This window comes from Anomalospiza imberbis, chromosome 3 (assembly GCF_031753505.1).
Source record: "Anomalospiza imberbis isolate Cuckoo-Finch-1a 21T00152 chromosome 3, ASM3175350v1, whole genome shotgun sequence".
Taxonomy (NCBI): domain Eukaryota; kingdom Metazoa; phylum Chordata; class Aves; order Passeriformes; family Viduidae; genus Anomalospiza; species Anomalospiza imberbis.
In genome coordinates, this window is record NC_089683.1 from 92,916,659 (window position 1) to 92,929,629 (window position 12,971).

At 38.7% G+C, this 12,971-nt stretch overlaps 1 protein-coding gene across 2 annotated transcripts in view; it reads right to left on the bottom strand.

Annotated features, from left to right (window-relative positions):
- Positions 1 to 12,971, bottom strand: part of HHAT (hedgehog acyltransferase) — a 172,599-nt gene that overhangs the window by 49,756 nt on the left and 109,872 nt on the right. For both annotated transcript variants that reach the window (XM_068185783.1, XM_068185784.1), the window contains one exon: positions 2,527 to 2,671. In XM_068185783.1, the coding sequence (XP_068041884.1) occupies positions 2,527 to 2,671 (145 nt within the window). The remainder of the gene's footprint in view (positions 1 to 2,526; positions 2,672 to 12,971) is intronic.

Sequence of the window (12,971 nt, forward strand, 5' to 3'; positions counted from 1 at the left end):
TCTGGATTTGACTGGCCTTCAATCATAGAATCATTGAATGGCTTGGGTTGGAAGGGACCTTATAGACCATCCCGTTCCAGCCCCTTGCCATGGGCAAGGACTGCTCCCACTTGACCAGGTTGCTCAGAGATCCATCCAGTCCAACTTTGGACACTTCCAGGAATCGGGACATCCACACCTTCTCTGGACAACCTGTTCCAGTGCCTCCCCTCACTTACAGGGAAGAATTTCTTCCTAGTATCTAATCCAAACTTATCCTCTTTCAGTTTGAAGCCATTCCCTCTTGTCCTGTCACTACATGCTTTTGTAAAAAGTCCCTTTCCATCTTTCTTGTAGGCTCCCTTAAGGTACTGGAAGGCCACAATTAGGTCACCCCAAAGCCTTCTCTTCTCCAAGCTGAACAATCCCAACTCTCTCAGCCTTTCCTCATAGGAGAGGAGTTCCATCCTTCTGCTCATTTTTGTGGACCTGCTTCAATTGGTTCATGTCCTTCCTCTGCTGGGGACCCCAGAGCTGGACACAGCACTGCAGGAGGGGTCTCAGCAGAGGGGAGGAGAGAGGCAGAATCCCCTTCCTTGGCCTGCTGCCCAGGCTCCTTTTGATGCAGCCCAAAACCCATTTGGCTTTCTGGGCTGCCAGTGAACATTGCTGGGTCATGTCCAGCTTTTCATCTACCTGCACCTCCCCCAAGTCTCTCACAGCAGGGCTGCTCTTGATCTGTTCATCCCTAGCCTGGACTGATACCACAGTTCACCCTATTTGTTCCACAATAAGAAAAGCACAATGGATCAGGTGTGTAGATGCAATAAAATTTTTGTGGATGTTTCAGCTTGTACTTGGGAGTTGTCAGAACAACAATGCAGTTAAACAATATACTCACAGGAATCTGAGTGATCAAATAATAGAGGCATACAAAGCTCGCAAAGATAAACACTGAGATTTCTACTAGTGGAGTATGAACTGCACTAAGCAAAACTTGCACGTTCTAAAAATAAAGTTAATTTGATTAAAACATCATGGAAACAAAGATGCAAATGACTAAACTAATTTCCTACTCCTGTCTTAGATGACTGCTACCTAATCCTTAAGTAACTCTATGTATTCAAATGCAGGAGGAATAGATCAAAGAACTATCCCCCCCCCCAAGAAAAAAAATAAACCTAGAAAAACAATTAATAATTGATTCTGTTTTAATTAAATATTGTTATACTTGATATAGCATTATCCTTTATCGGTTGCAGACCCCTGCACAACCACTGACCCTTCTAACAGGGAAGGGATACTTTCTTGATACATATTCTCATATAATATACAGATTGTATTATGGAAATAATTTGTATGGCGCTATAAGCCTGAGATAGACAACTTCACTAGTCCTTTTTTTTTCCTTTAATAAATAAGAAGATATGACTAGATTTATTTTCAACCTTTTCTCTCAGCTTATTTTCTACTATTAGGCAACTACTTGGAAGGAAACAATTTCAGAGAAAACAAAGCCTTTCAAAAAAAGAAACAGAACACAAGTATGTTATGCTTTAAAGAGCAAAAGCTAGTATTCCCTCTTTACTGCCCAGTATTAACAAAAAGCTTCACTATATTCCATGTTTAAAATGTTCCTTTCTTCAAGTTCTTTGAATGGTTTTTTTCCCTTTAGTTCAGAAGTTAAATTGTTCCACTCATATACATAACTTACTCTTTAAGAGTTTCACTATTTTGGGATGCTTAAGTAGGATCTCGGAACTCCAGAGCTGATTTCTAAGCCATTGAAAGGAGCAAGAGGAGAAAACACTGCAATAGACAGTGGTGGTCTTTTTAAGAGACCACTTCTAGGCACAGAAGCCTATTAATACTTCCCTCATGAGGAAGAAATATTCCTCTACAAGATCTTCATTTGACTGGCAGCAGTAAGAACCTAAAAAGAAAATTGGTCCTACTTATGCTGACCTCTGGCAAAAAAATTAAAGCTCGACTTGTCTCCTGAGTCAGCTCACAGCACAACATCCCATGCTGCTTATTCAGCTGCACCAAGGCTGACACTGTCACCCAAGATGCCCCACACTTGTCCTCAATAGTCAGCAGGTCCCTAGCCTGAAATCACATTCACTACAAAAAAAAAAAAAAAAACCATAAAGTGCTCAATTATGCTGTATTTTGCAGATCTCACCCACTAGCCATGAATCTGTGGGGTTGCCTTTAGTACACCTATCCTTACTGACGTGTGTGAAATGCAGAGTGGGGAAAAAATTCCACTTGGTAACTTGTCACACATTTATTACTTATCTTCAGTGATTTCACTTATCAGTGAAGCCTTACAGCCCTCCTTCTAGACTTGAATAGGAGAAAGGCAATGTTTGTTTGTAGTCATGCAGCCTGCAGAGTTATTTGAATTTTCTCAGATTTTTGATAGTTGTGACCAGAAAAAAATTAACTCCCAGTTAGTGCACTGAGAGAAAAACAAGGCTCAGCCCACCCAAGGTAACATTTGGAACATTCTGTTATCTAGAAAGCACATAAAAATAAACTTGCCTTCCATAAAGATCCTGTTCCAGTAGATTTTTCCAACTTGATTTCCTCCAAGAAATATTAGATTTGATAAAATCAGCATTGAAGTGCTAACAGATGCTAGGACAGCATGAAGTCGACGACGAAGTCTTGGTGAGAAGTAACGTTCCTGAGGGGCAAAACAAAAAGTGCAGATGAAGTTAACAATCCCTGCAAATTTTCAAGCAGCATTAGAAAAAGACATTGCCATTATAACACACAACTTTGATACAGAAGTTCAAATCCTTATGGAAGAGATCCCAAAGATTTTAAAATATCTAACCTCTCACCAATGCCATTCAAGATGGAATAAGGCTTCCTGATAAAAAGCAGTTTTGAATCATAGTTATGGCTGGAAGAGACCTCTGAAGGATCAAAGCAGGGTCAGCTAGAGAAGGCTGCTCAGGCTGTATCTGTTCGGGTTTTGAATACCCCCAGTGAAGTAGACTGCCCAACCTCGCTGGACAGCCCCTCACAATAAAAGAGATTTTTTTGTGTTTAAATGCATTTTTTTATGTTTAAATTGGATTTCAGTCTGTGCCCCCTGTCTTTTGTCCTGTCACTGAATACCACTTAGAAAAGCCTGTAGTTGGGTATTTATACATATGGATAAGGTTCCCCCGAGCCTTCTCTCCTCCAGGATGAACAGACCCAGCTCTCTCAGCTTCTCCTCTTACAGCAGAGGTTTCAGTCCCTTTACTATCAGTCCCTTGGCTGGACTCACTCCAGCATGTCCATGTCTCTGTTGTGGGGAGCCCAGAATGGGACACAATTCTATACATTCAGTGGATTAATTCTTATTTTACAAAATGTGCTCCTTGATGAATTTTTGGTGACAGATGTGAACAGTAGCAACGTGCTTCTAGGGTGGGTGATACTTCCAATAGGGCCCAATATTGAATAAAACACTTCAGTATACAGCAAACAGCATTAAATGACTTTAGAAGTCATTAATCCTCTGGTTGATTAATAAGACATCACTGAAAGATTCTAGAATCAGATTCAATCTGGTTATAGCAATGACTCTTAACAAATAGACACCTCTAAAAAAAAGGTTCACAGATACATGCAATCTCAAATTTTCTCTTCGGTGCAAATGTTACTGCTCATGTTCAAGAAGCGTAATCATCCAGATTTTAGTACTGTTGTCCTAATGATACAAATAAAGGAGATCTCTCTCCATCATATACTAGTTTACACTTTTCTGAATCTGTATTTTGCATTATCACCTGTGGTGTGAGTGCAGCACGGAGACTGCAAAAAGATGGTAAAAGAAGAATGAGGAAGTTTTAGCTTCCTCCATTATTCAGTTGCTAGAGGAAAATCTAAAGAACATTACAGCACTTCACCAAGAAATATTGTCTCATTACTACACAAGGAAAAATATCCTGTACATTGTGGCCCCAGGCTGAAAGCCTCTGTACATAGTGCTTGAATTTACAAAAGACTGAATGCTTTGTGTGAAGTGATGACCATTTTCCAGGGCATGGAAAATAAGGGAAATATCTTGGACTGCTCAGCCTTCATCTCATAAATGGTGATGTTGCAGAAAATAGTCTTGTGACTGCAGCACCAAAAAAACAAAAAAAGCAGTAATTAATCTTTAATAGCTACAGGCAGACCAGAATTCATGTTCAGATACCTGAAATGACATAAACACATGCTCAAAACACACCTAAAAATACATTTCTAGACTACTAAATTGCTCCTTCTGTAAGCATCAAAACAAATGTTTCAACTGCTAGATTATAAAGAGACAAATCTTCAAATAAATGACAGTTACAGGCATAGAATACAATTTCAACTATTACTGCAAAGTAATCTCTGCGAAATTGAACGTTAGCCTTGGTCAGAACTATATCTAGTATATGAGTCAGTCTGAGTCAGCACAAAAATGGGGACAGATAAGGTTTAAGGACAAGTGTTCTGCATCAGTCAGTATGTACAATAGAGCAACAGCCAATCTTCCACACAATGCTATGAAAAATAGTCATGTATGAAAACAGAGACTCAGATTTTTCTCTGAAAATTCTGGATGAAAACTAGGGCATGATAGGAGAGAGGTAGAGAATATAACAATTATCTAAATATTCACAGACACAGACAATTGAGTTAGTGAAAGAAATTTTTCCCTTTCTAATATTTCATATCTCCAAAGCTATCCAAGGACTTCCAATACATTCACCTTCTGTTCACACACACATGGAGAACATCTTAAGTCCGTCTCTTCCTGAAAGGCATAGTTTGAATGTACAGTCATACAGGCATACATGAAAAATGTATGCCTTTTCAGAATGTGTAAGTGTAGGCACACAAAGAAAACATTTGAAATCTTGCTATGAAATCCATGTTAACAGCAAAGTTTAAATAAGGACAAGTTATGATCATAGTAGCTCAAATTAAGCTGCAGCTCAAATAGGGCATTTTCTATCATCAGATCTACCTTTCACTCTTCCTCTGCCTATCAAACTTATTTGTCAACTCTAAGGAAAAACAGTTTTAATTAAGAAAGGTAAAAAAATCCTCTGCTAAAGCAGTAGAAAGAATTGGAGATGGACAACCCATCAGACAGCTGGTGTTTTACTGCATTTTCCAACAAGGCGATGATCAGACTTGTAAAGCTTCTAAAGTTTGCCTGTTTTACAACTCAAAGCAGTACAACTAAAACACAAATAGCTAAAAAGGCTCTGCTACATTTTTTTTAATGAATAGAGTTACTAAAAAAAAATTAAACTGTCACATATAGTACATCACCTTTTACAGAAGTGCTGCACATTAAACAAGGCAAGTTAAATGCACTACAGACCATAAAAGCCCTTAGCCATTTATAAGGTATAAAGGAGCAGTTTATGACAGACACAGTTTAGACAAGCACTGAATCTTCACTGGGTTTTGCTGTAGCTAATTTCCATTAGCTTGGCTAGCCATTGATCCAAAAAGGAGTAAATATTTTCCTGACAGTCTTTGATGTCAATGCAGATTTCACTCAGCTACTATGAAAGTAAAAAAGAAAACTTTGCTTAACATCTCAAGCCATCTAGAATAAGCTAACTGGGAAAGCACCTGAGTAGGCAGTGTGCTCAAATTAATAAATTGGAAGCATTATTTAGCAATGAAAAAGAAATTACATTGGTCTAGATAACCCATAACAACAATTTTATTTAAATATTTACAAGCTTGTAAATTTTGTGAATGTACAGCAAATTGTCTACATCAAAGCAAACTTTAAAAAACCCTCCACACCCACAACTCTTCATTATGCCATTTAATACTTTTAACAATATGCTCCATTACAGCAAAATAAAAAACTGCTATGGATTTGTGCTGTTTCTTTGGATTTTACTGCTGTTTCTTTCTCTCTCCTCTTTCTTGTTGGAAATACCAGAAGGTAGAGTGGCAATCTTGTGTTAAAATGACAATGAAACCATGGCTGCCTGGCTGAAACCCTGATTTGCATCCCTTCTCAATGCTCCATTTTATAATCTCACATCAATACTTTACCATACTTCACTTTTAGTAATCACCAGCATTCTCACCTCCCCCACACACCGTGAAATAAATGGACTGTAGCACTTAAACTGCACCAAAAAAAAGAAAAAAGGTGACTTGTAAAACATTGGCTCAGGCAACTTTTCCTGGAACTGAATGGAGTTTGGGTTGTTATTCCAAACCCATTCCTGCTGTACATAAAGATCAGCCTCAGACATTTTTACCAGATGTTGGGAAAAATTTCCCTCCGCACATTGTTTGTTCTAGCAAAACTGGCTGCCATCAAAGCTCTCCCAACTTTGCAGCCTTTGCAACCATCTTACAAAAATAAATAGTACTATCATGTAGTGGAGTACCTTGACAAGCAAATCTTATGTGTTTGAGAGTGGAGGAGGAAGACAGGCATGAAAAGAAATTGCATGGTCCAAACATTTCCATTCCTAAATCCATTTCCACTTACACATGCATGTCACATTTAGCCTCTAAGAGAAAACCAAGCCAGAAATGAGAAGCTTGTATAATGGTTGTCTCTTGAGAAAGCTAATGAAAAACAACACACACCATAATAGATCATTTAGGTAAGAATTAAGAGTTAGGTAAAGGACACGGTAGAATTTTGAGTTAGAGAAAAAATACTTACTTAATTTGCTATGCAAGTTAATTACACCACTACGAGCACAAAATACACAAAGATGGCAGGAGAGTAGAATTTAAAGGAACTTCTCTCTAGTGTCACTTAGAGCTACTGACAGTAAGTTTGCATTTTACAGGACTGTTCACAAAGATAGTACTGAATGGCATGGAAAGATTAAATTGAGGGTTCAGGTAAATGCATTTATTTCTCTGAGCTAGCCAACAACAGAGAAAATGCTGTGGGGAAGAATGACCAGGATAATCCAGTCTTGCAGATGGAAGCTGGAAGTGACAGGACAAGTCACATGTAGAGACAGGTCAAGAGAGAGTGGCTTCAAATGGAAAGAGCATAACTTTAGATTAGGTATTTGAAAAAAATTCTTTATTGTAAGGGTGGTGAGGCACTGGTTGCCCAGAGAAGTTGAGGATGCCCCATCCCTGGAAGAGTTCAAGGCCAGGCTGGATGGATCTCTGAGCAACCTGATCTAGTAGAAAGTGTCTTTGCCCACAGCAGATGGCTGGAAATATATGATCCTTAAGGTCTCTTCCAACTCAAACTATTCTATAATTCTATGAAGTTGAGGAGACACCTAAGACTGACTTCTGTATAGCAGTCAAAAGTAGGCAGTCCTATACATAATGTCACACTGAAGTTTTTTACAGAAATAGATCCCTCAGTATTTTATCAGGGAAGCAAGCCTAGATTTTCCTACATCAACTACTCTTAGACTTTTTCTGGCAAAAGTGGTGGCATCATGGTGATTTGGCATATACCGAAGGCTCATCATTGAGAGGGCTTGTTCTGGGAGCAGGTCCCAGGCAGCACACTGAGTTAGGGAGGGCTCAGGAACAGGGGCACATGTTTTCCACCATGCTGCAAACACAGCTTGATGACAGAGTGACAAGTGGCAGGCAGTCTCCCCTGACACACATTAGCTGGTAACTTCTTGGCAAACACTCATAAGATGGAAAACATCTATGTGTGTTCCATTTGCAAAACATCTCATTTATAGAGCTGTTCTGGGACAGATTAAAGAAAACTTCTCCATAAAGCCAGTGGCATTATCAGGCTTGCTTATACTGAAAATACTTAAACAAGTCCCATGTAAAGGAATTAAATTTCCTGCAATTTAAGCAAGAGTCTATCTTCATGGTGTAAAACAGAGATTCACAACATTTATATCTTTATGAACTATCCATCCAGATAATTGATGATCCAAGCACATGGTGAAACAAAAGCATGTGATAAAATTGGAGAAGCAGCTGAATTATTTCTTATGTGAACATATGCACTGTGGAAGAAGACTGTCAGATAAGATGACCAGAGTGACATGAAACATACTTGATACTACAAACTGCAAAACTAGAGATTACATTATTCTATTTTCATCTGCCTTTGTTTTTTAAGGATCAAGATAACCTAGAACAACTTTTAGAAGAGATTTCTTCTTTTAAAAGCATACAATATTTTATTATTATCTGTTCTACAGACTTCATTCTCTCCCACTCAAACCTATCAGCCAAATAAGACAGAGAAACTGCACTATTTATTGTGTTGAAGAAATAGAACAAATTAACTACCATGAAAATAACACCTAGTCCTGCATTATCTTTCATTGCCTCTCCTAGTGCATTAGAGGAGACTAAGTGTGCTTCCTACAATTCCACCCTTTCAATTTCCTCAAGGTTTTTATTAGACAAACAATACTTAAAATCTGATGCAAGGTTGACTCATCTTTACATCACAAAACCAAAATTAAATGTTCTTTGCAATAGTCTGTTATTTAGGGTTTACAGGGATTTTTGAGGGGAGGGGATGGATGGTTAAAACGTTAGTGAGTAAAGCTGCCCAGTACAGGAGGGGTACAGGTGATGTTCTTATGCATATCAGTAAAGAACTTAGAAAAAGCCTCAAAGTTCTTTTTACTAGTACAATTTTCTGAGCTTCAGTTTTCACCCTCCACTGTACTCCAACTAAAGGATTAAGCCCCTCTCACAACTTCCATACTTTTTGACAGAAGAGATACCACCCAGTCAATCTTAAAGGTGCCAGCCCTCCTCAAGTTCTTTCTTTTAGAAAATATGCTGAGGTAAATGACAAGCCAACTCTTCAATGTCCCTGAACCCCAGGAATCACCACATTACCACAAGAGCAAACACCCCAATACATATCCTGAATCTGGGCCATCCGCAATGCAGCCAGTTGCCAAAAATAACAGGACAGCAAAAAAACAGGAGCATGGATGAAAAGCTGAAAGAGAGCGAGGAGCAGATGGGACAGTGGGAAGGGAGACGACACATCCTGACTAACAGTTACCGGCTATTTTATCTATCTGCAGTTCGGCACACAGAAAATGGAGGGCAGGGTGTGACTGAGCAGCTGGGGGAGCAGATGGGACGGAGGAAAGGCTGCAAAATGTGACAAAGCTCTGCCAAACAGAATGTCAATTTATTTAATTTTTAAAGTGAGCAATAGAAATAAAGATGGGTTGGGTCCAAGCAATGGAGCATCTTATGTTTGTTAATACACATTGTCAGTGGGCAATGGGTCATAGCGACAGAAGTGTGCTTGGGAGACTGCAGAAACAAGGGGAGGGACTACACGTGCTCATTAATGATAACAGAAGTTATGCTTGAAGACCAACAGGAGACAGGGAAAGACAGCTCATGAGAGGCTGACTCTCAAAATGGTACACATTCCTGAACTCTGAAGCTGAGGGACAGATGTTCAACAGAGTAAGAGAAGAGACTGTAGCACAGAACAGAAGAGCAGTAAAAATAAAGAATTCTGGGTGAATACTTGTACAAAATATTAATTTATGATATAATCTAAAAGAAATTGGGCAATCTCCAGAGCTGCAACATATCAATATAAGAACAGGCCTTAAAGAGGACAATGAACAAGATGTGCTATTAGACCTTATCCGTCAATCACTTCCACACTAAACAGAAGAAGAAATTTACTTCCTCATCAACATACACTGTACCCTTCAGTCATCATGGCAATCATTCCTGTTTGTTCTGTTCTTCATCACCTAACTCTAACCCAGAAACATCTCCTTTACTTCAATTTGCTTCATTTTTCTAGCATTTCATTTTTCTTGCAGTTTTCCCCCTCCCTTCTATCCAACCTGAACTGTGGATTGATGTCATATCCCATTTCTTTTCAAGGTATATACTTTCCTTGCAAAGCAAAGGTAAAAATTAGCTCCTGGGAGGTTCACACATGAAAGCAGGAACTGACAGCATTTTTCCAAGAGACAGGATGATGCAAACAACCTGTAATTCCCTACATAACTCCTATAAAAAGAGGACCACACAATTAAAATCAAGCAGCTGTCAGTTAAGATCTATTTTCACAAATAGAACTTGGTTCTGAATTTAGGAATAAATGCTATATATAGGATTTGAGAAGATACTCATCTTCTCTATTGATGTCTTACTAAACATTCACTCAACAAAACGCTGTCTTGCACTAGCACCATTTCATTTTTAGATTTTCTAAAAGATCTACATTTATAGCATCTCTCAGCAAACAGCCAACTCCCCCTTCTGTTTGAAGAAAGCCTCCTACCAGCTCGTATGTATCCACTACACTTACAGATGCATGTGTGGAAGTTTGACATACACACAAGTAAATTTCTGTACTTCTACATTTAACTCTTCACTCTCAAAGAACCTGCCCATTTATTCTTTTTTAAGTGGCAGCTTGTGAAAAGTGCAAAATGAACAGCACTGACATGCACCATCCTCTTTTCTGCTTCATGTTTAAAGCAGGGAATTTATCCAAGTAATGGCAGCGTACATACTCCTGTAAATGTGTCTCAGCTCTCACTGATCAAGAGATTTGTGCATTCTTCTCTGTGTCCAGGTCCTTGACATCCCTGTTTTTGTTCTTTGGGTTCTCATTCTGCCCATGTTGGTTCTCTCAGTTCTTTCATCCACATTTTATCATTTTTACCTTTTAAATTGTAATCCAGTTGGGAAAGGATCCAACTTCACCAATCATTATGTTGAATTTTGATCTTGGCCCTTGTGACTCTTACCAAATAAATAATACACAGTAATAATCCCTATGGAGACATTTGATAAACACTCTCAGCAAATAAAGACCACGCTTTCCCTGCAGCAATTTTCTGTAGCTCAAGGTGGAGCAGGAAGACCAGAGTGCAACCACTCCTCAGGATTTTAACTCATATTTCTGTAATTGCTGACACCTATCGCCTGGACTAATTTTTGAGGCAAACCACAGAGGGAGGCTGTAAGTCATGTAACAGTAAGAAAGAAGCACGTAACCAGCATCATTCTGCCTTGTTTTCACACTATAGCATGATTTACTTGCTTTTCAAACAGCATTAATGACCTAGTGCCAGAAAATTGGCCAGTGTCTCCAAAATAGAAGAGGAAGTAAATAATGCTGGTAGGTGGGATAATTTTTTTTTTTTTAAATGACCACCAAGCAGCTATGCCAGGGGCTTTCCAGCTGACATTGTTGTCTGGAGCAGAGCAGTAATCATAGCAGAGAAATCACAACAGTTTCTCATAAAAAATAATATTTCTTGCAAAGATTAGACCAAAAAAAGCCTCAAAGAAAACAATAGAATGTTATCTCTGAATTATTTCTGCAGACATTTTTGTCACTCACCACACAGAATTCTATATCATATTGCATATGCTTGTCCCTCTACTACATTTTCAGTCTTTGTTACTGAGTTTCAGATGAAAAGATCCCTCAGCAAAGAACATCAGTGCCACAATATAAGTGTGTGACCGTGTCAGCACTTTTTAGCGGGGCACTCAAAACGTCATGGGCTTTACTTCCATTAAGAATAATGAAACCTTACCACAGGAGGATGGAGAAGAGAGAAGAAAATAAAATAAAGCAAAAGCAAGAATTGCATGGCAAGAATATCACAGCAAGAATTGCTTGACTCAGAACTATTGTTAGCAAAGATAGAAGTCACTGGACTGACTAGGATGCATCAGGTAACCCATATTTACCTCTGATGATCATTCAGCATCTCAGTACAAAACAGCACCTTGACTCAGCTTGCTGCTTCTGAGAATCAAAGACCAGTAGTCACAAATCTGCCCTGACTAATGTTCACATCTAGAAGAACAAGTTTCCACCTATTTTGAGTCATAGCATGCCTACTTTGGATAATAAAGATATCTGGTTAAAGCAATGATATGGCTGAACTCAAAGTCACAGTGGGCAGTAGGGAGTGAGTGGCAAGCCCCTTCCCCTAGTCTGGGTTTTGACATTTGGTTGGTACCTAGTCTCCAAAACCAATTCTGCATTAGAGACTAAGAGTCTGATTAAGGGAGTTTGTTCATTCTTAGAAAGTGAAGTAACAAACTCAAACACAATTCTACAGTAAGTACATAAATATGTTATGAAGAAAGTAGCATTGGTAATGCTTGTCACTTAACCAAATCACCATGCTGCAATAAAAATATGTAAGAATGATACAAAACTATTAGAAAAAATAAAAGGCCAGACTGATTTGACAATAGTATACAAGAGATATAAATACTTTTTCCACCAAATGAAGTAAGAGGAAGATCAAAGCCCAGTGCATGCTGAAGAACAGCTGCTAGGGTCTTTATTTATTGCAGAGATCTTATTAAAGATTTAATCTTCCAAGGTGGTCAACAAACATACCTCTCTCAAATAACTTCGCAATGCTTAGTCAGATCTTGTGTCTACTGAAGAAGGAAACTTTACTTGTCTCATGGTAGTTCAAAGTGAGTTATACTTGCAAAAAGATTGAAAGGAAATAATTACTAATTTTTCAATGTATATAGGACACATACATTGAATATACATTGTATATGTATATGGTTGTGAAATACACAGGCACTTCCATCTTGGTCAGGCTGAATGCGTGCCCTGGCATAGCCTGAGTAATTAATGCAGCAGAACCCAACTGGCTTCTTTGTTCCACTGCTCTTAAATACAGAGGTTCAGTCTGCTACCTCACACTGTTTATGCACATTTACAAGCAAGAGGTTACAAATAGTCAAGCTGCTCCTCTTCCATTTCCTTTCCTTGACTTTTGTCTCCTACACTGTATTGCTTTGGGTGCTTTTCAGATCCTTTTTCACGAATTAAAGTATCTAGCAATAAAATAACCCAAGGAAGTAGAGCTTTCTGCTGGGATAAAGAGCTAGATCAGCTGAGCAAAGATTCCAGCAGGAAGGTTTGAGGAGGAGGGAGTGGTGAGACTGCAAGGAAGGAAAGAAAGAGAAATTAAACCTTTTCCTCTTCAACAGCAATGAGCTTTTAGTTCAGTTTAATTCCCTGT